At 46.2% G+C, this 21231-nt stretch overlaps 1 protein-coding gene across 1 annotated transcript in view; it reads left to right on the top strand.

The window, feature by feature from the left end:
- TDRD10 (tudor domain containing 10) overlaps positions 1-21231 on the top strand; it is an 852263-nt gene that overhangs the window by 398349 nt on the left and 432683 nt on the right. Inside the window, exon 6 of the mRNA XM_078670270.1 lies at positions 12872-12942. Coding sequence (XP_078526396.1) covers positions 12872-12942 — 71 coding nt within the window. The remainder of the gene's footprint in view (positions 1-12871; positions 12943-21231) is intronic.

Raw genomic sequence — 21231 nt, 5'->3', positions numbered from 1 at the left:
GAAATTTGTAGAGCAGCCACATGGTCAACCATACATACATTTACCAAACACTATTGTGTAGATGTACATTCCAAACAGCAAGCTCCTGTAGGACAGGCTGTTCTCAAAACTCTTTTTCAGACTGCTGCAGCTGACACAGGCAGCCACCGCTAGGGGAGATACTGCTATACATTCTATGCACGGATATGAATTCAGCAGCCCACATGCCTCGAATGGAATATGCTACTTACCAGTATGCATCTGTTCTTGGCATGTAGGGCTTCTGACATTCATATCGCCCACCCACCTCCCCGGTGCCTGTCGCAGCTGTAGCATTCACTCTTTGCATGGACAACTCTTACTGTACTATACTCCATCTCTGCCACAATGGCGAAAAACAAACTGAGGATGGAGAGGATGCCCATGCGCACTGTAGTCCAAGGGAGGAGCCACCTATCTCGTGATACTTCGAAGACTCTTCCAGGACAACAATGTGCAATCATCCAGACCCAACACTAGGCGGCGATCTATGCACAGCCCTACATGCCAAGAACAGATGCATACTGGTAAGTAGCATATTCCTTATTTACTAACACACTCCTCTGAACTCTTTGAGATCAGATGCAAAAGCACATAACAAGTTACTTAATCAGAATACTTTAAATAGCACAATTTACAGTTAGGCCCTAGGGGCGCGTAACCATATACTAAGTAAGTGGTATATGAACCACGACTGGAGAAAAGGAAAGGCCTAGGGCCTAGAGAATCGCTGGGGCTACACTATCTGACCCTTAGGTTAGGAGTAGGAGGCCCACAGGCGGCGCGTGCAGTGTCAGTACACTCACGCGAGAGTCAATAGAAAGTCAATAGGAACTTAAAAAGGTAAGTAACGAAGATTTAAGACACTTCCGGTCTAAATAGGAAGATACAACTAACAAAACTAGACACTAGGATAGTCAATCCCTACAGGAGCACCGAAGTACTCGCGTTATCTCACCCACGGGCTGCGGGTGCATAGGTGTCAAAGTGTGTCAGGTTTTCTCGTTGATTCCTATGGAGCCTTGGAAGAAGATGCTGCAGGCGACCAGGAGGGTTGCTTATGACTTTGATGAGGATACCCCTGGAAGAGAACTAGGATTACAGGTAAGTAACTAATCCTTCTGGCCTAGGTCCATGTATTTCTGACTCGGGTTGATGGGGAGGTCATATCAGATGAATTCAACAACGGAAATGCACTTTGTTAATATATGTGCAGATATCATGGTGTATATATCGACATCGTAACTATCAATATTAACAGCTACACAGCTAATACAACCCTACATCCATACTGCTTCCAACCCACTAGCTTGCATACCTCCCTGCTCTAGTCCCTCATCTAGTCCACTTTCCTGATCATCAAGAAAGTGCTGAATTAATTCTGGCCATTGATTTTTATTTATTTATTTATTTATTGTTTTGGCCCGACTCCGATGCCGAAAATCTCACACCAGGACAACGGATCGCGAGTAAAGGAGTAAAGAGACTTCGTTCCCATACCATCTTATATAGAAAAAGGTTCCGGTCCCTCCTCTGCCTTCGGGCCAAGGTCGGTACGGAGAAAAGGTTTTGAGTTCCCCGCCTTCGGGCTCGGCGCCGAAATATAAACAACAGCCTTCCGGCTTAGGATCTACCCATCTCCACGCCGGTGCCGACCCGAAACCTTTGGCGTCGAAAGCGAAACACCTTCTGGTTTCCGTGCCACCGTTGCGTAAACCCTGATCTTCGGAGCTGAAACTTTCGGCGCCAAAACCGGAATCTTAAGAAAGTATGGCAAATAAAGAGCCTCTGATCGAAATTCCACCGGATCCGAAACACAAGAAAATAGGGATTCATCCAGAAACTGGTCATATTCATGAAAAACTTCCTGAAAAGAGGAAAATGGGCTTACCATAGGACTTGCAATTAGCTTCTGGTTAACGGGTCGTGCACCGCCTGAATTAATGTGATTTCGACTGTGCTCATGGGAATCACTCCCCTCCTGGAGTGTATATGTCTGTACATCAAGTTGCACACCTATTGTGCCATAAGTGTGTACCCGTGGCACCAGTACTTATGTGCTGTAGTCTACAGCCTAATTTAACTGCAAAGGTTCACTTAAATGTCCAATAAAGATCAACAAAGTCCGATTCAAAATCTGTTTTAATTCACTTTTCTCTTCGTTCAAATTTTACAACAATCCTTAGTTCCAATGCATTTCGGTGTTTAATCACACCTTCTTCAGGGAACGTCTAAAGATAAACAAAACATACATTCGTATCACTAAAATGTTTGGTTTTCATGTGTTTTACGCGCTGCAGAACATCTGATGAACTAAGCGTGGAAAGCGCTTACATGGCCTTAGTTACAATGTAGCAAACGAGCTGGTGCGTTAGGTAACTTCACTCGATAATGGAAACCTCGTGTGGGCCTCTATAACTATATAGCGCGTAAATGCCAGCACTAAAAAATTGCTAAAACTCTATTGCGTGGGTGACCCCTCCTCTATTCCGAAGTGCCGTTTATACCTGACGGGAATGGTGAATCCGCCATTTCTCACCTTGTTGTTGAAAAGTGTGTACTGCTCGCCGCGCGAGGTCGTTCTGCTACGCTTTCGCTGCAATGAATGTTGGTTAACTGCGCGCTGGTCGCGCATGCGCTATATGTTCAACTAGCGTTTTTTCAAAAAAAGTGCAATGAGATAACTTTACTGTTCAATGACAGTTGTCTGGAAACCTATCTACACTAGTTTATAACAAGAACAATCAAGACTCCGTTAGCGCGCTACTCGCGCTCCATTAAACTAACACATTATAATCTGTATCCATGATATATACGTAATGCCAGACGTGCATACAATTATGCAAACTTTAGACAGTGTTAGCTACCGGTCATAGGTAACAAGTAAATTCCGTTCTATCGTTCAAACCATTGGGCTTCAGGCTGCAAAGATTATAAATCCAATAGTTTTCTCTTTTCAAGAGGTTCTTTTTGTTCATGACCCCTTCTTTTTTTGGTATGACTTCCAATACACAAGCTCTCAGTTGGTTGATATTATGATGTCTTTCAGCAAAATGTGTTGCCACTGTCGATTTTGATGAGTGTGTTCTAATATTGCTTTTATGTTCCGTGAGTCTCACTTTTAATTTTCTTTCCGTATGTCCCACATACACACTGCCACACGGGCACTTCAATAGATACACTATGTTGGTGGTATCACATGTTGCGTTTACTCTTAAGGGTATTTTATGGCCTTTCATGGGGTGACAAATGTTCATACCCTTCATAATGTTATGACAGTTTGCACAATTTAAGCATGGAACTGTTCCTTTGTAGGCCTGGTGATTCTTTTTGTGTTGTGGTGTCTTCAAAAGTTCGCCAATGTTTTTACCTCTTGTGTGAGCAAATAGAGGTTCTTTCTCAAATATACCATTGAAGTCTGGTTCCATTTTTACTATTTGCCAGTTTTTATGTATTATGCGTTTGAATTGAGCACTCACGTTTGAAAATTTGCTAACACAAGTTATGCGTTGTTCTTTGGTGGTAGGTTTGTAAGAAAGTAATTCAGTTCTTGTTTTCATTTGTGATCTTTCCATGGATTTCTGAATAACTTCCATAAAGTATCCTCTTGTTGTAAATCTATTGGTCATTATTTTCAATTGTTGCTGGCATTCGTTGTCCTCAGAGACCACTCTCCTGACCCTGAGAAATTGTGTAAACGGGAGGTGTTTTTTCAATGATTGTGGGTGGTGGCTTTTGTATTGTAACAAATTGTTTCTCTCCGTTGGTTTTCGATACAGATTGGTTATGAAGGTTGCATTGCTTTTTGTAATCTCTACATCTAGGTATTGTATGGTGGTGTCACTGATGTTCCATGTGAATTTGATTCTGTCGTTTCTTTCGTCCATAATTTCCAATTGCTGTTCCAGTGATTCCTGTGTCCCTTTCCAAATGATGAAAATGTCATCAATGAATCTCATGTATGCTAAAAGGTGTGAGGCCCACTCTTGGTTGTTATAGATGTGTTCTTCTTCAAATGATCCCATGAACAGGTTCGCATACGCCGGTGCGGCGCTATTTCCCATGGCCGTTCCATTGAGTTGGATAAACCAGCGGTTGTTGTAGGTGAAATAGCTATTCATCAATGTGAACTGCATCAATTCCATCAAAAAGATCTGTAAGTTCTCTGGATAGGTGCTATGTAATAAAGCTTTCTCTATGGCTTCTAGGCCTTCTTTGTGTGGGATGGCTGTGTATAGCGTTTTGACATCTATGGTAGCCAGAATGATGTTGTCTTCCATTTTTACCCGTTGTAATTTTACCAAAAAGTTGGTCGTATCTTTGATATAAGATAAGTTCTTGATGACTAATGGTTGTAGGTGTCTATCTATAAATTTCCCCACCGGTTCATGGATACTCATTTTGGTAGACACTATGGGGCGACACGGTGGATTTTGTAGATCTTTGTGTACCTTCGGTACTAGATACATAGAAGGGCTCCTTGGATTTTCTTGCGTCAAATAGTTTTTCGTCTTTTCGTTAATTGTGCCACTTTCTGTTGCTTGTTTGAGTATAGTTTGTAGCGTTTTACGAATTTCTTCCGTTGGGTCTGTATCTATCTCCATGTATGTATTGGTGTCTCCTAAATGTGGGTTTATTGAATTCTCATAAAAATCCGTATTTAATATCACCAACGCACCTCCCTTGTCCGCTTTCTGACACATTATTTTTTCATTATTCGCTATACTTTACGGAGAATCTAGTGAATAATATTTCAAACCAGGAGTTAAATGAGTTTCAAATAAACACTCTACAACGAGGATTATCATTTGTACTGAGTGCACACACCAACCAATTGGAACTAGAAGTGAGTCTGTTTAAATTAACACGAAAAATGAGACTGAGACATTTTTTTGAAAATATAATGACCGAAAAACCACCCAGCAAGGAAGATGAGCTTAAGGGTCCGAGTTCATACATGCCACCGGTATCTCACAAAACTATAGACCTTTTGGAGAATCTATGTAAACAGGAAGTGAATAAAATCAACACCAACAGAAGAATCAAAAATCCAAACATGTCCAAGAAGGAATTTGGAGCTATATAAAGTATAGCGAATAATGAAAAAATAATGTGTCAGAAAGCGGACAAGGGAGGTGCGTTGGTGATATTAAATACGGATTTTTATGAGAATTCAATAAACACACATTTAGGAGACACCAATACATACATGGAGATAGATACAGACCCAACGGAAGAAATTCGTAAAACGCTACAAACTATACTCCAACAAGCAACAGAAAGTGGCACAATTAACGAAAAGACGAAACTCTATTTGACGCAAGAAAATCCAAGGAGCCCTTCTATGTATCTAGTACCGAAGGTACACAAAGATCTACAAAATCCACCGTGTCGCCCCATAGTGTCTACCAAAATGAGTATCCATGAACCGGTGGGGAAATTTATAGATAGACACCTACAACCATTAGTCATCAAGAACTTATCTTATATCAAAGATACGACCGACTTTTTGGTAAAATTACAACGGGTAAAAATGGAAGACAACATCATTCTGGCTACCATAGATGTCAAAACGCTATACACAGCCATCCCACACAAAGAAGGCCTAGAAGCCATAGAGAAAGCTTTATTACATAGCACCTATCCAGAGAACTTACAGATCTTTTTGATGGAATTGATGCAGTTCACATTGATGAATAGCTATTTCACCTACAACAACCGCTGGTTTATCCAACTCAATGGAACGGCCATGGGAAATTGCGCCGCACCGGCGTATGCGAACCTGTTCATGGGATCATTTGAAGAAGAACACATCTATAACAACCAAGAGTGGGCCTCACACCTTTTAGCATACATGAGATTCATTGATGACATTTTCATCATTTGGAAAGGGACACAGGAATCACTGAAACAGCAATTGGAAATTTTGGACGAAAGAAACAACAGAATCAAATTCACATGGAACATCAGTGACACCACCATACAATACCTAGATGTAGAGATTACAAAAAGCAATGCAACCTTCATAACCAATCTGTATCGAAAACCAACGGATAGAAACAATTTGTTACAATACAAAAGCCACCACCCACAATCATTGAAAAAACACCTCCCGTTTACACAATTTCTCAGGGTCAGGAGAGTGGTCTCTGAGGACAACGAATGCCAGCAACAATTGAAAATAATGACCAATAGATTTACAACAAGAGGATACCCTATGGAAGTTATTCAGAAATCCATGGAAAGATCACAAATGAAAACAAGAACTGAATTACTTTCTTACAAACCTACCACCAAAGAACAACGCATAACTTGTGTTAGCAAATTTTCAAACGTGAGTGCTCAATTCAAACGCATAATACATAAAAACTGGCAAATAGTAAAAAGGGAACCAGACTTCAATGGTATATTTGAGAAAGAACCTCTATTTGCTCACACAAGAGGTAAAAACATTGGCGAACTTTTGAAGACACCACAACACATAAAGAATCACCAGGCCTACAAAGGAACAGTTCCATGCTTAAATTGTGCAAACTGTCATAACATTATGAAGGGTACGAACATTTGTCACCCCATGAAAGGCCATAAAATACCCCTTAAGAGTAAACGCAACATGTGATACCACCAACATAGTGTATCTATTGAAGTGCCCGTGTGGCAGTGTGTATGTGGGACATACGGAAAGAAAATTAAAAGTGAGACTCACGGAACATAAAAGCAATATTAGAACACACATCAAAATAGACAGTGGCAACACATTTTGCTGAAAGACATCATAATATCAACCAACTGAGAGCTTGTGTATTGGAAGTCATACCAAAAAAAAGAAGGGGTCATGAACAAAAAGAACCTCTTGAAAAGAGAAAACTATTGGATTTATAATCTTTGCAGCCTGAAGCCCAATGGTTTGAACGACAGAACGGAATTTGCTTGTTACCTATGACCGGTAGCTAACACTGTCTAAAGTTTGCATAATTGTATACACGTCTGGCATTACGTATATATCATGGATACAGATTATAATGTGTTAGTTTAATGGAGCGCGAGTAGCGCGCTAACAGAGTCTTGATTGTTCTTGTTATAAACTAGTGTAGATAGGTTTCCAGACAACTGTCATTGAACAGTAAAGTTATCTCATTGCACTTTTTTGAAAAAACGCTAGTTGAACATATAGCGCATGCGCGACCAGCGCGCAGTTAACCAACATTCATTGCAGCGAAAGCGTAGCAGAACGACCTCGCGCGGCGAGCAGTACACACTTTTCAACAACAAGGTGAGAAATGGCGGATTCACCATTCCCGTCAGGTATAAACGGCACTTCGGAATAGAGGAGGGGTCACCCACGCAATAGAGTTTTAGCAATTTTTTAGTGCTGGCATTTACGCGCTATATAGTTATAGAGGCCCACACGAGGTTTCCATTATCGAGTGAAGTTACCTAACGCACCAGCTCGTTTGCTACATTGTAACTAAGGCCATGTAAGCGCTTTCCACGCTTAGTTCATCAGATGTTCTGCAGCGCGTAAAACACATGAAAACCAAACATTTTAGTGATACAAATGTATGTTTTGTTTATCTTTAGACGTTCCCTGAAGAAGGTGTGATTAAACACCGAAATGCATTGGAACTAAGGATTGTTGTAAAATTTGAACGAAGAGAAAAGTGAATTAAAACAGATTTTGAATCGAACTTTATTGATCTTTATTGGACATTTAAGTGAACCTTTGCAGTTAAATTAGGCTGTAGACTACAGCACATAAGTACTGGTGCCACGGGAGACACACTTATGGCACAATAGGTGTGCAACTTGCTGTACTTACCATAGGACTACCACATCCCTTTAAAGAAGGAAAATGTAGCCACTAACCCTTCTCCTCCTTATATTTCACCACCTTCACCCATTCATGAGGAATTGCTGATTACATCTACACATTCCCCTACACAACCATCACCTGAACCACACGATACAGGGGATGCGGATATAGATGACTATGTACCACAGGATGCACAACAGGATCCTGATCCATGGGATCATTATAATGTCCCTCAACCAGATAATGACCCGGACTTGTATCCATCCAGGCCTTTACCTCCAGATGATAACATTGGGTACATTGAGCTCCTTAATAGCGCCGCATTATATCATGGAGTACAGCTTCAGAAGGAGAGTTTAGAGGAGGATTGTTTGTTGGAGACACTGAGTTCGTCTCAAAGGGCTGCACAAACACTACCAATGTTAAAGGCGATGCTCCGGATATCTTTAAAGACCCTGTAAGAGTTAGGATCATCACTCCCAGGGTAGAGGCAATATACAGAGCTGCACCTAATGACCCTGTGTATATCAAAGGCCAGTTACCCGTAGACTCTCCTGTCGTTTCCAATGCTCGTCAGAGAACTAACTCTCAAACAGGGGATGCCCTTCCTCCTGATAAAGAGTCCAAATTATTAGATGCTCCGGGAATAAGAATAGCCTCACAAGCGGCTAATAATTGGTGCATTGCCAATGCCCAAGCATTGTTGGCAAGGTTTGATGGAGCTCATTATGACGAACTCAAAGAGCTCATTGAATTCCTTCCAGATGAGCATAAGATTAAAGCCAGTGACCTTATTCAAGAAGACAAATTAATAACAAATAACTCTATCAGGTGTGCGTTAGATCAGGCAGATACAGCAGCTCGGGCAATAAACACTAGTGTACTACTCCGTAGACATGCTTGGCTCACCTGACAGTCAACTGACGGTCATCTGGTGCTTGGGGCAGAGAGAGGGGTTCACACCCTACCCTTGAAGCTGTTGTCCTCCATGACTTTAATCTCCATTTCCTTGTTCTCTATCTCCTCCATCCTAAAAGGTTTCCTAACTCTTATATGGTGCCTTTAGCCAGAAACCTGGCAATGCTCTGGCTTCTTTATTCTTTCTTTTTTTTTTTTTTTTGAAAACCTTTATTTGCATCAATAGGATAGACATGCGTGGGCCTACAACCAATCTGGCCGGCCACAAGTCAAAAAGATGATCAAAAGTCAAAATAAGCGACACAAGGCCAGCTGGCAGGCAGGCAAACATATTTAAAACAGTGCTAAGGAAAGGACAAGCGACATTAACGGCCCAATACCAGGATCAATGAGGTCCATTTTATAATAAGGGGACAAGGCTCTTGGTAGATTCATAAACATGCGGGAAAAATCAATAAGCAGAAATACACCCACGCCAAAATGGGAAGAGGGGGAGGGGGGAGGAGGATGTTAAGACACGAGTCGATCGTAGCACAAAACAAACGCAAAATATAGTAGATAAGCATACAAGTACTACCAGCATCTCATGCCCCCCACCCAATAACACGCTAACAAAGGCAAGGGGAGCGGATAACCCGCACGATCGAAACCTACGCACCATATGAGCCTGGGGAAAAGGGGGGGGGAGGGAAGGGGAGGGGGGGAGGGAAAGGGGGAAAAATAGGGGGGAAACAGAGGGGAGGAAACCAATAAGGGCAAGAACAGGGAAAGGGGAAGAAGGAGGAACAAAGAAAAATAAATATAAAAGGAGAAACACAATCGTGCAAGATGGGCGCCGCCCCGGGCCAGGCATCCCGCGGCTAATAATACAGAAGAAAGTAGAGAGCTGGCGAGAAGAAGGGTATGGCAGTCGCGACGGAGCATCGAAACTGATAAAGTGGCATAGCAACAGACCCCCAACCCACTCATGCCAGAGAAGCGAGGACAGAAGCGGCACCGCTATAAAGGGATAGAAAAGGGCCATAGAACCAAGAAAGAAACATCTGAAAGACCCCGCCCACCCGTCCCACCCCGCACCCCTGCAGAAGGCTACGGCCTACCCTCCAAACAGCGTGCCTGTCGCCCTAATCCGAAACCCGAAATATAGTAAAGAAAGAAAGTAGAATAAGGAGACAAAAAGAAGGAGAGAGGGAATATGAAACAAAAATAAGATGTGAGGGAGGAGCCAGAGAATATGAAAAAACACACTCGGCTACGACCCTCCCCCGACCAGCAAATGAATAGTTATCAAATCAGTACTACACCTTCACATACAGCAAAAACCCCCAGGGGGGGGGGGAGGGGGAAATTTTAACGTTTCACAATGTCGAGAACACAAGCATCAGTGCAACGGACAGGTAAACCAGCAGTCTATCAGTGTTGTGCAACTTACCCCCAGCCCTTCCTAACCACGAAACCAACCCAATAATGGATAACATGGAGCGGACCACCCAGCACAGAATAATCGTAATGTTGACCAGGGTTACGGCAAGGATGTAGGCTAGGGAGAGCCACCACACTAATGGAACACAAAAAGTCAATGAAGCAAGTCAATTGTAGCAGCAACGTCAGGGCAAGCAAAAGCAAGCCGGAGTCCGGTGTCGCAGTTCGACAATGCAAAGATACCCCCCCAGGACAAAAGCTCGAATCCATCGAAGCGGGAGCAAACAGCGGTCCACCATAATTCCCAGTTGTCCGGGAAGGAGCAGATCTCCGCGTCGTGTGCAAGTCCTCAAAGTCCGGGCGGTGAAAAAGCGGAGGTTCAAAAGCCACCGGCCCATCAAGCGGCCGAAGAACAACGGCAGCAACTCCTGGTGCAGCCGAAGGGGGCGAAGCAATGGAGGCATCAGAACGATAGGGGTGCATGAAAGAGCGGCGACCCAAAATGGCGGCGGGCCGCATGGGGTCGGTAAAAGCACCGGGGGCCAAGACAGCATACAAGGACATCAAGGCGTCCAGGACATCTCCGGGCGTGGGCGCTCGAGCACACGCCCAGGCCTCCGCGCAAACCGGCCAGCAAGGTTCGTCGGTGCAGAGCGGATCACCCCCCACGTTGTTGGTAGCCATTTTGTGAGTTTCGCCGCCCAGCACTCCACCGTGGGCCCCCAAACAGTTCCCAAATGTAGGACTTTACAGACCTCCGGAGGCTCCCAACAACGGCCTCACCGGCACAGAACGGGCAGGCTCTCGATGGGGGGGGGGGGCCCCTCCGAACAGTGGCGGGCCCCACAAGCGAGAGCTAGGCGCGGGGTTCAGGGCTGCCGGACTGAACAAAGGCGAAGGGACCCCTTCACACAGTCAGCCCCCAACACGTCTCGTCCCCCTCCAGCCGCACGGTCCACAAATCGGGGCCGGTTCAGGATCGCCGGGGCATACACACAACGGCTCCCACCAGTGGCTCACTCTCGCGGCCGGGGCCAGCAATCTCTCCACCGCCGGTCAAGTCCCACAGGCGAGGTCCCGGTCTCGAGCGCCCGGAGGCCCCAATCCTACCGGGAGCACAACCGCGGATCCACAGCACGCAGGAGCCTCCGGACCGGACGGTGAGTAAGAGTGGGTCGTTAGATTCCAAAATCTGTAGTGAAGTATCGTCGCAGTACAGGATATATTGCAGGATATTCGAGGTTGGCCGGAGGGCCGACGGAGCCGAGCTAAAAGGCGGCCATTACGCTCTCGAGCTAGGCTCCTCCCCTCTTTATTCTTTCTTAATACACTTTGTATATGCCCTGGGAACCTCCTTTTTCATTTTACATCCTATGGTTATCATTAAATGGAGTATAAACACAGAATGCTGTCGGTTTTACAGTAGATTATTCTCCTATCTCTTTAGATATAAATGTCAGCTGCAATTGGTTTCATGAGTTTTCTGTTCTATGCTAATCACTTCAGAGGTAGTGGTGAGACTGCCACATTATAATATCCACTCCCCGCTTCCAACCTGTACTCGAACTGCTTAATTGGACATTTGTTTGCAATATTATTTCAGGCAGTACACCATGCATGTATTCATAGAGCTCGGCCAGTACTACGTCTATATACCTACTCCTGGAATACCCTTTGAGTTACCTAAAGATTGCCTGAAAAAATCTATTCTTCTTCAGTGGATCTCCATTGGTAATCATAAGCGCTGAATTTCCTGGTCTACTTGCAGGGATCCCGGAGCACTTTTCCAAAGGTCACATTTTGTGTAGTATCTTTGCCTTACTCCGGGATGGGCAGGAAGTACATGTGACACAAATATATAATTTATAAGCATACAAACGGGCTATATTTCTAATTTCTTTAATTTAATTTATCAGATCGAAGTTACAGAAAACCTAAAATTAGTCAAAAAAGGAAAGAAATGTGGCATTTTAAAAACATCCTTCATAAACTGTTTTTTTGTTTTCAAATGTTCTGTTGCTAAGGTTAAGGCAATGTAACTGTGTAGGCTGCAGCAATGTTAGGAAGACAATGGAACACCGCGCCTTTAAGGGCATCCTGCCTACAGTGCCCCATATTGCCCTGTAGGTGGCAGTTGATGTACTGCAATTAGGTGATGGCAGCGACGAGGGATCTTGGGTCACCACGGTCTTATGGCTGCACCCCTTTATCCACAGTCAGCTGCAGGCATTCATGGAGCAAATTCCTGCAAGCAGAACAAATTATTTACTGTGCCTTTGACCCCAAGAGGTCTTCCTGGTTTCGATGTGTAGAACTTACGGAAACATACAAGAGGAGTATATTTATTTTGAAAATGCTGCTACTCCTAAGTTATATATTAAAAGTAAAGTCACTTTTTATCACTTGGGTAGTTAGATGACTTGCAATTTTAGTGACCAAGTCAGTTAAAAGTATGTCAAGTGGAATATTGTTTTCTTTGAACAAAGCTGTACTTGTATTTCAGAGACAAATGTATCAGGACAAGCAGTAATGAGGGTGGGGTAGGATGGACCAAGGGAGAAATGTACAATGAGATGTTAGGTCAGGAGAAGTGAGCAGATAATTTGGCTATCACCTGTCTTTAGATCAACAGCACTTTTGAAACATGAAATAGGTGGTGGCACTTTTTTACTCATTGTTATTTGTTGCATTCTTTCTCAGGAGCAAATTGTGGACTTCTTTAAGGACTTCAACCCACTACATGTCAAGAAATGTCAAAGCGGAATGAAATGGTGACTGTTCCAACACGTAACTAAAATACTGCCAAAGTGAAAAGAGAAACTCACTCAAACAATAGATCACCAGTAGTAAGCAAGAGCTTCAGAAGCCATTGACAGGCTGATGTTAAGGATTAATAGTAGGTTAAATGAACATTTCAGGAGAAGGTTGTGCTCTACATGAATTGTGGTCTTATTGATATTGCCAGTGTGACACAAATGTCTTAACTACAATATTGTGTCGTTGTCTTATGATGAAATCTTGTATCACTATAAATACAATGGTATGCTGTAAAAGCTGTCCAATCTAGTAAGGACCCTGCAGGGCTCCACAACAAAGATGCGATGTCTACATAACTGGTTTGCTTTGCCCTTCATCTGCCAGTCCCTGATATGGCTATTCTCCTAATCTCACTGAAAGGGAAGTCCTCTACAAGATCCCTTAAATTACCACATCTCAGTGTGTCATCCTGTTCAGTGTCTGCCATCAGTCATGCCTAGAGCTATCTTATTAACAAAGGGCCTGTCTTATCCCCACTGACTTTGAAACATTCTAAGCTATGTTTCACTCTCTAAGTTTCTTTTGTGATCTTTGAGGTACCCTCTACACCTTGCTCTACAAACTTCCATTCTAGACAATGTAGAACCACTAGATCCTTCTGGTACCTGCAGAGTCGGCTTACGTTCTGGCAGCCTTTAGAATTCTGGTCTCCAGGCCCACAATTATGGGAGTTTCCTATTTTTACAGTTTCCCATCACTAGCCTACTTCCAACCCCAACAACATAACAGATCTTCAATTTTTTTATGCGGCCTTATCCCAGCACTACTTACGTCAAATGGCTACGTGGCCTGCATCGTTTTTTTAGTAGGGTTGCTTTTTCTCGTGTCTCTGCTTGTGTGTTCCTACTGGTTTTCAATAAGGGAAATCTGCCTATTTCTTGATTATATGAAAATCTTAACTTTATGCACCGTTACAGCTGTCAGTGACCAATCCTGGTAGTGTAATTGATTAGGCTTGTGTAGACTCATCATATGATACTAAGCTAGTATGTTGCAGTAATGCTGTTACCAGGGTTGTTTGTCAGTGCCCAGTGGAGATAAGTGTTCTGACTTGTGAAGGTACAGCTTCACTAGCATCAACAGAAAATGAAAGATGTTTTAAAATATCTGCTTATTATGTGCAGAGAGCCATCTGTTCATTTGGCCCGCTCACCGTTGCATGCTTTTAGTTTACCTTTCTGTTACTGATAGGTTCTATTAATGATGTAGAAGGATCTTTGTGAGGCATATCTCACTCCTGCAAAAATCTGAATGCTTTTTGGCAAATAGAAACTACAATAATGTTATAAGATGTGACTAGGCCTCCATAGTGCCCAAACAATGTAACACTTACAGGAAACTAGTAGGAATGCTTTGCACTGTTAGTAGTATGACCGAAGTTACAAAGCTTCCCCGAAAGAAAATGATGTGGATGGTACAAACCAGCTTACCCAACAACAATATAGTTTAAATATTGTAAAATACCACAGCTAATTGGTTAAAAGGTAAACATTTATGAAAAATGGGTAATAATGTTAAAAAATAACTATAGGGCATTAATATTAAAAATTACTGAAGAATTGAGAGGTGGAAAATGGGGGATTTGAATTCAATTTAACTAATCAAGTTGAACCACACTGTGCTGGCCTGTCCAAGCGGTGTCAATTCAACAAGACTTGTCTTGATGCATTTTTGAAAGCTAGAACTCTAATTGTCTCATAGAATGAAAAGTCCTGCTTGTAGGGAGCTGGCTCTTATACACTATACAAAAGTTAGGTATAGTGTGCACAGAGTCCAGGGGTTCTCCAGAGATATAGCAGAGGCTAAATTAGATCATAAATAACAGCTCTCTTTGTGGTAGTGTGTTCGAGCAGTTAGGCTTATCAGGAGAGTGTGTTAAGCATTTATTGTATTCACTCAATCAAGGACTGATTACACACACTCAGACAGAATCCAGACCAATTAGGTAAGTATTAAAAAAGTATACTTCTGTTTTATTTCTAGAACCAAGCAGCACTTGGCACAGTTAAGTAAAATATACTTTCAAATGCAAAACTTTTCAAGGAAATGCAGTTGTCGTTGAAATTGCAATAGTTGCAGGTTTCTATTTGCTTTTAAAACAGTTTAAAATGGTTCTTTTTTTTTTTCTTAACCGCAACCCGTTTTTCTGTAAGGAAAACGGGCTGCATTTTAAAAAAATGCTTTATTTAAAAGCAATCACTGACATGGTGGTCTGCTGACCCCAGCAGGCCACCATCCCCGTGATTTTAACGATTCCTAATAAGTCGCAAATAGCGATCTACCGCATTGATTTTCATGAGTTAGGTCTATTTGCGACCACTTGGAATCACAAATAAAACTCAAGAGTTTCATACATTTGAAATAGTAATTTTCTAATTGTGATTTGCAAGAAATTGCAATTAAGAACCTTCTATTTTAAACTTACATACATGTGGCCGTTAGACATTTTTAGTTACAAAATTCGTAATATTGGTTCCTATGGGAAAAGATGGTTATCTGTTTGCAAGTAAGTAAATGGCCTGCAAGAATAGTTATGAGGGTTAGAAGCAAGGTTCCCCTAGGTTCAGTTAGTCACTCAAATTGCACCACCAGCAGCACTGGGGCGGCGGGGTGCAGAGTGCAGGGGCCCATTGTTAGCCCATGAAGCAAAGGGGCATTTCAGTTGGGGGCTGCTCATGGGCAGGCCACTCGATCTTAGGAGCCAAGCTCCTAGGGTTAAGGTCAGGGCAAAGGACGTCCCTAGGTTGTCACCATCTCCACACCACCGGCGACGCTGGGCCAGCTCAGTGCAGGGTGCTTATGAGGGGTCGGGTGCCCAATGCAATCCTATGGAGGTTGCTGGTTTTGGATTTTGACTGCACGCTTGGTACAGGAAGTCTTTCGGGAGGAACCAGCAGCTGAACAGGTAAGTTGTAGGGCTCGGGGACGTAGGTTCTCCTCAGGTCCTCTACTCCAGGGTACAGGGTGACCGGGTGCATTGGTGCCTTTTGAGATCAGATTTCACCTTACCAGGCCACTCGTGGTTGGAGGGTGAGTCTCTGAGAAGAAGCTGCAGGCGAGGTCAGGGAGTCCTGCAGGGGTCAACCAACGGTGGACTCAGACTGGAGTGCTGGAGGACCTCGCTGGTACAGGTGGGCAACTTGGACTCTGGCCGAAGGCAAGGGGTGCAGTGGTGGTTCCAGGTGTCTAGTTTCTTTATCTGCAGCAGGCTCAGGGCCTTTTTATGGAGTTTCTGTGGAACAGAGCTGCTGTTTGCAGGATATTTGCTCTTTGTGGAAGGCAGTCGGTTTTCCCAGGGGTTCAGGAGGTCAGTGGCTGCAGGACAAGTCGACTTTAGGAGCAAGATCTCTAAAACTGTAGAAGGGCCGGTAGAGTTGGGGTCAAGTCAGTTCTTCTGTGCAACTTCTTCTGTCCTTCATATGTTGGAGGAATCTAGGGAGGCATGGTTCAGGGTCTCCCCAAATATTAAATTTAGGAGTGTTACAGGGGTTTGCATTTTGGTACCAATAGGTACCTTCCTTGGGGTGAGTACACCTCCTATTATGCCACCCTCCAGTGGGAAGGGGGCATTCGCCTCTGTCTAATTAACTATGTCCCCTCAACTTCAAGATGGAGGGGACTGAGATGTGTGCTTATCCAGTATTGAGGTATCGTTCATAGATTCACATGCTTAGATCATTCCTCGCCGTCAAGATGGGAGTCCCACAGTAAAATAATCAAGCAGTAGTTAACACATATCATAGGCTATAATGGCCCTAAGCCACGTTTTAGTCTATCTATGTCCTTTTAAAAAAAGGACCAAATGTGGAATACAACCAATCAGCTGCTAGCACCCTCTAGAAATCTCCCAGTAGAGGCATTTTACCTCAGTTTTTCACCGCACGTCGTGTGTGAAGGGAGTCTCCCTGAATTCAATCTTTATGGAATTTATTCTTGGAAATCTGACTTGACCAGCATGTCTGATTAAAAAAAAAAGAAAAAGCCTTTTCTTCCCATGTAAGACCTGTGGCAGGAAAAGAGTTCATGTGGATGATCCACATAATCAATCAATCAATCAGGTCATTTGTAGAGCGCGCTACTCACCCGTAGGGTCTCAAGGCGCTGGGTTGGGGGGGGGGGGTGCCGTTACTGCTCGAACAGCCAGATCTTGAGCTTCTTCCTGAAGGAGAGGTGGTCTTGGGTCAGGCGTAGGTCGGTCGGGAGTGAGTTCCAGGTCTTGGCGGCCAGGTAGGAGAAGGACCTTCCTCCTGTTGTTGCTCTTCGGATGCGGGGGACGGCGCGAGGGCGTGGCTGGTTGATCTGAGGGGGCGCCTGGGAGTGTAGAAGTTGATCTGGTTGTTGAGGTACCTCGGGCCTTGGTCGTGTAGGGCTTTGTGTGCGTGGGTGAGGAGACGGAAGGTGATTCTCTTGTTGACCGGGAGCCAATGCAGATCTCTCAGGTGTCCGGAGATGTGGCTGCGTCGGGGGATGTCGAGGATGAGTCTGGCCGAGGCATTCTGAATCCGCTGGAGTCTCTTCTGGAGCTTGGCGGTGGTACCGGCGTAAAGGGCGTTGCCGTAGTCCAGTCGGCTGGTGACGAGGGCCTGGGTGACCGTCTTCCTCGTGTCGGTGGGGATCCACCGGAAGATCTTGCGTAGCATGCGCAGGGTGTTGAAGCAAGACGAGGAGACGGCGTTTACTTGTCTGGTCATGGAGAGGGAGGAGTCCAGGATGAAGCCCAGGTTACGAGCGTGGTCCGTCGGTTTGGGTGCGGTGCCCAGGGCGGGGGGCCACCAGGAGTCGTCCCAGGCGGAGGGCGAGGAGCCCAGGATGAGGACCTCCGTCTTGTCCGAGTTCAGTTTCAGGCGGCTGGTCGTCATCCATTCGGCTACCTCTCTCATCCCTTCGTGCAGGTTGGCTCTGGCGGTGGCGGGGTCGTTGGTCAGGGAGAGGATCAGCTGGGTGTCGTCGGCGTAGGAGATTATGTTGAGGTTGTGTTGGCGTGCGATGGCCGCGAGGGGGCTCATGTAGACGTTGAAGAGGGTGGGGCTCAGTGAGGATCCTTGAGGGACGCCGCAGATGACTTCGGTGGCCTCTGACTTGTACGGTGGTAGGCGGACTCTCTGTGTTCTTCCGTCGAGGAAGGAGGTGATCCATTCCAGTGCCTTGTCCTGGATTCCGATGTTGCCAAGGCGCTGTACTAGTGTGCGGTGGCAGACGGTGTCGAAGGCCGCGGAGAGGTCTAGGAGGATGAGGGCCGCTGTTTCTCCGTTGTCCATCAGAGTTTGTATGTCATCGGTGGCAGCGATGAGGGCGGTCTCGGTGCTGTGGTTCGCCCGGAAGCCAGACTGTGAGGGGTCGAGGGATCCGTTCGTCTCGAGGAAGGCTGCCAGCTGATTGTTGACGGTCTTCTCGATGACTTTGGCCGGGAACGGGAGGAGCGAGATGGGACGGTAGTTCTTGAGGTCGGTGGGGTCTGCTGTGGGTTTCTTGAGAAGAGCGCTGAGATCGGCGTGCTTCCAGCTCTCAGGGAAGGTGGCGGTGTCGAAGGAAGTGTTGATGATGTCCCGCAGGTGGGGTGCGATGACAGCGTCGGCCTTGTTGAAGACGTGGTGAGGGCAGGGGTCAGTTGGAGATCCGGAATGGATGGAGTTCATTGTGCGGATGGTGTCTTCGGTGTTGATCGGAGTCCAGGTGCGGAGGATGGTGGTGGGTGGCGTTGTTGCGGTCGTGGCTTGCGTAGGTTGGTTGCTGAAGCTGTTGTGTATGTCCGCGATCTTGTTGTGGAAGTAGGAGGCGAGGGAGTTGCAGAGGTCTTGCGACGGGGTGATGTCATTGCTTCCGGCGTTGGGGTTGGAGAGCTCTTTCACGATGTTGAAGAGTTCCTTGCAGTTGTGTGCGTTGTTGTCCAGCCGGTCCTTGTATGTATTTTTCTTGGTGGCGCGGATCAGCTGGTGGTGTTTACGGGTGGCGAGCTTGAGGGTGGTCATGTTGTCCGTGGTTGGCTCCCTTCTCCAGGCTTTCTCGAGGGCTCGGCAGTTCTTCTTGGAGCTCTTTAGTTCGTCGGTGAACCATGGTGTTTTTCTGCTGCAGGGTCTGCTGGGTGGGGTTCTCAGTGGGGCGAGTTCGTCCGCGCAGTTGCTGATCCACTTCGTGAGGTTGTCGGCGGCCTGGCTGGGGTTCGCTGAGCTGGCCGGAGGGTGCTGGCTCAGGGAAGCGGTGAGCTGGTCGGCTGTGATCTTGTTCCAGCTTCTTCGGGCAACCTGTTGCTGGTAGTGGTGGATCGTCGATCTCTTGAAGGTGAAGTGGACGCAGCTGTGATCCGTCCAGTGGAGTCCTGTTGCGTGGCTGAAGGTGACGTCGTTGCTGGATGAGAAGACGGCGTCGAGTGTGTGTCCGGCGTAGTGGGTGGGGGTGGTCACCAGTTGCTTGAGTCCGAGGTTGGCGAGGTTGTCCAGCAGGGTGGTGGTGTTGCGGTCGTTGTTGTTCTCCAGGTGGAAGTTGAGGTCCCCCAGGAGGATGTAGTCGGCGGAGGGGAGGGCATGCGGGCTGACGAAGTCGGCGATGTCCTCGCTGAATTGTGTGCGTGGCCCCGGGGGTCGGTAGATCAGGGTGCCTCTGAGGGTGGTCTTCGGGTTGGTGTGGATCTGGAAGTGCAGGTGTTCAGCGGTGGTTAGGGTGTCGTCGGTGTTGGTCGCGATGCGGATGGTGTCTTTGTGGATGATGGCGATGCCTCCTCCCGTCTGGTTGGCGGTGCGGTCCCTCCGGATGATCTTGTAGCCCTCCGGGATGGCGATGGCGATGTCGGGAGCTGAGGAGGCGTTCATCCAGGTCTCGGTGAGGAAGGCAACGTCAGGGGCGGTGGTGTCGAGGAGGTTCCAGAGTTCTACGGCGTGTCTGTGGACGGAGCGGGTGTTGAGCAGGATGCACTTGAGGTGGCTGCTGGTGGTGTTCGGTTTGGCGGGTGCTGGTGCAGGGTGTGCCCGGATGCAGGTGAACTTGCAGGCGTGGCAGCTGAAGGGTCCGTGGGTGTGCTTCGGGGCGGCTTGATGACATCCTGGGATGCGGCCGGTGTTGAGTGCGATGAGATCGGCGGCGGTGTAGGTTCGTCGGGTCGGCTTCCGTCGGTGGGGGCCAGGGGTCCAGGCGCTGGTCGCGATCCGGTCGCGGACGGGCGCAGACGGGCTTACCTTTGGCGCGCCTTCGGCGCACAATCGGCGCGCCCGCTGCGTGTTCGCACGGTCGCCATATAAGGCGAAGTGCGCGGGTGGGCGGAGCAGCTGGGAGGCGGGAGCGGGGAGGGAACAGAAGGCAAAAAAGGGGGGGGTCGGCGGTAGTGGCGGGAAGCGGGGGCGGCGAGGGAGGCGGGAAACAGAGCGGGCAGCGATTAAAGATGGACACAAATTACGCTAACACGGGAAAAAAGACAAAAAAATAGGCAGACAAGCACAAATGATTGGGAAAAACAAGCTTAACAGGGGAAAAAGATTAAACAAGGCAGACAAGCACAAATGATTGGGAAAAACAAGCTTAACAGGGGAAAAAGATTAAACAAGGCAGACAAGCACAAATGATTGGGAAAAACAAGCTTAACAGGGGAAAAAGATTAAACAAGGCAGACAAGCACAAATGATTGGGAAAAACAAGCTTAACAGGGGAAAAAGATTAAACAAGGCAGACAAGCACAAATGATTGGGAAAAACAAGCTTAACACGGGGAAGAGATTAGCAAATAAAAACAGGCACAAATGATTGAAAAGAGGAAACGAGACGGACGGCAGCAGGGTCAGTCGGCAGCGAGGCAGCTAGGCACAGCGAGGGGGCACACGCAGCAGCTGGTGGCCGTGCGGCGCGGGGGTGTCCCAACAAGACTATATTTATTGTCTCCACTCCACCCATGAGGTAAGACTGTGCTAAATGTGTTGCACTTTCTCTTCAAAGACACTGCGGGAGAGAGGGGGGAGGCTGCTTTTGTGGCCCCAGTCCACAAAGCAACAGAAGACATCTGATGAGGACTGTGATGGTTCATCCAGACCACACAAGAGAGCCAGAGCACGAGAGGGCAGGAAACAGCTCAAATCCTCCCAGGAGAGTAAGATCTCTAAAAAGAAGAAACATCGTAATGTCTCCTCAGAGCCTACATCATCTATACCTACCTCTCCTCTGAGCAAGGAAAAGGCACGTCCTCAAGTCTCTTCCACCGATCCTTCGAGGCACAGAGACAAAAAAAAAATTGCCCACAACCTTATCAACGACTCCACGATC

The sequence above is a fragment of the Lissotriton helveticus genome, chromosome 12, assembly GCF_964261635.1.
Source record: "Lissotriton helveticus chromosome 12, aLisHel1.1, whole genome shotgun sequence".
Classification (NCBI taxonomy): Eukaryota; Metazoa; Chordata; class Amphibia; order Caudata; family Salamandridae; genus Lissotriton; species Lissotriton helveticus.
This window is presented reverse-complemented; position numbering and strand designations above follow the sequence as displayed.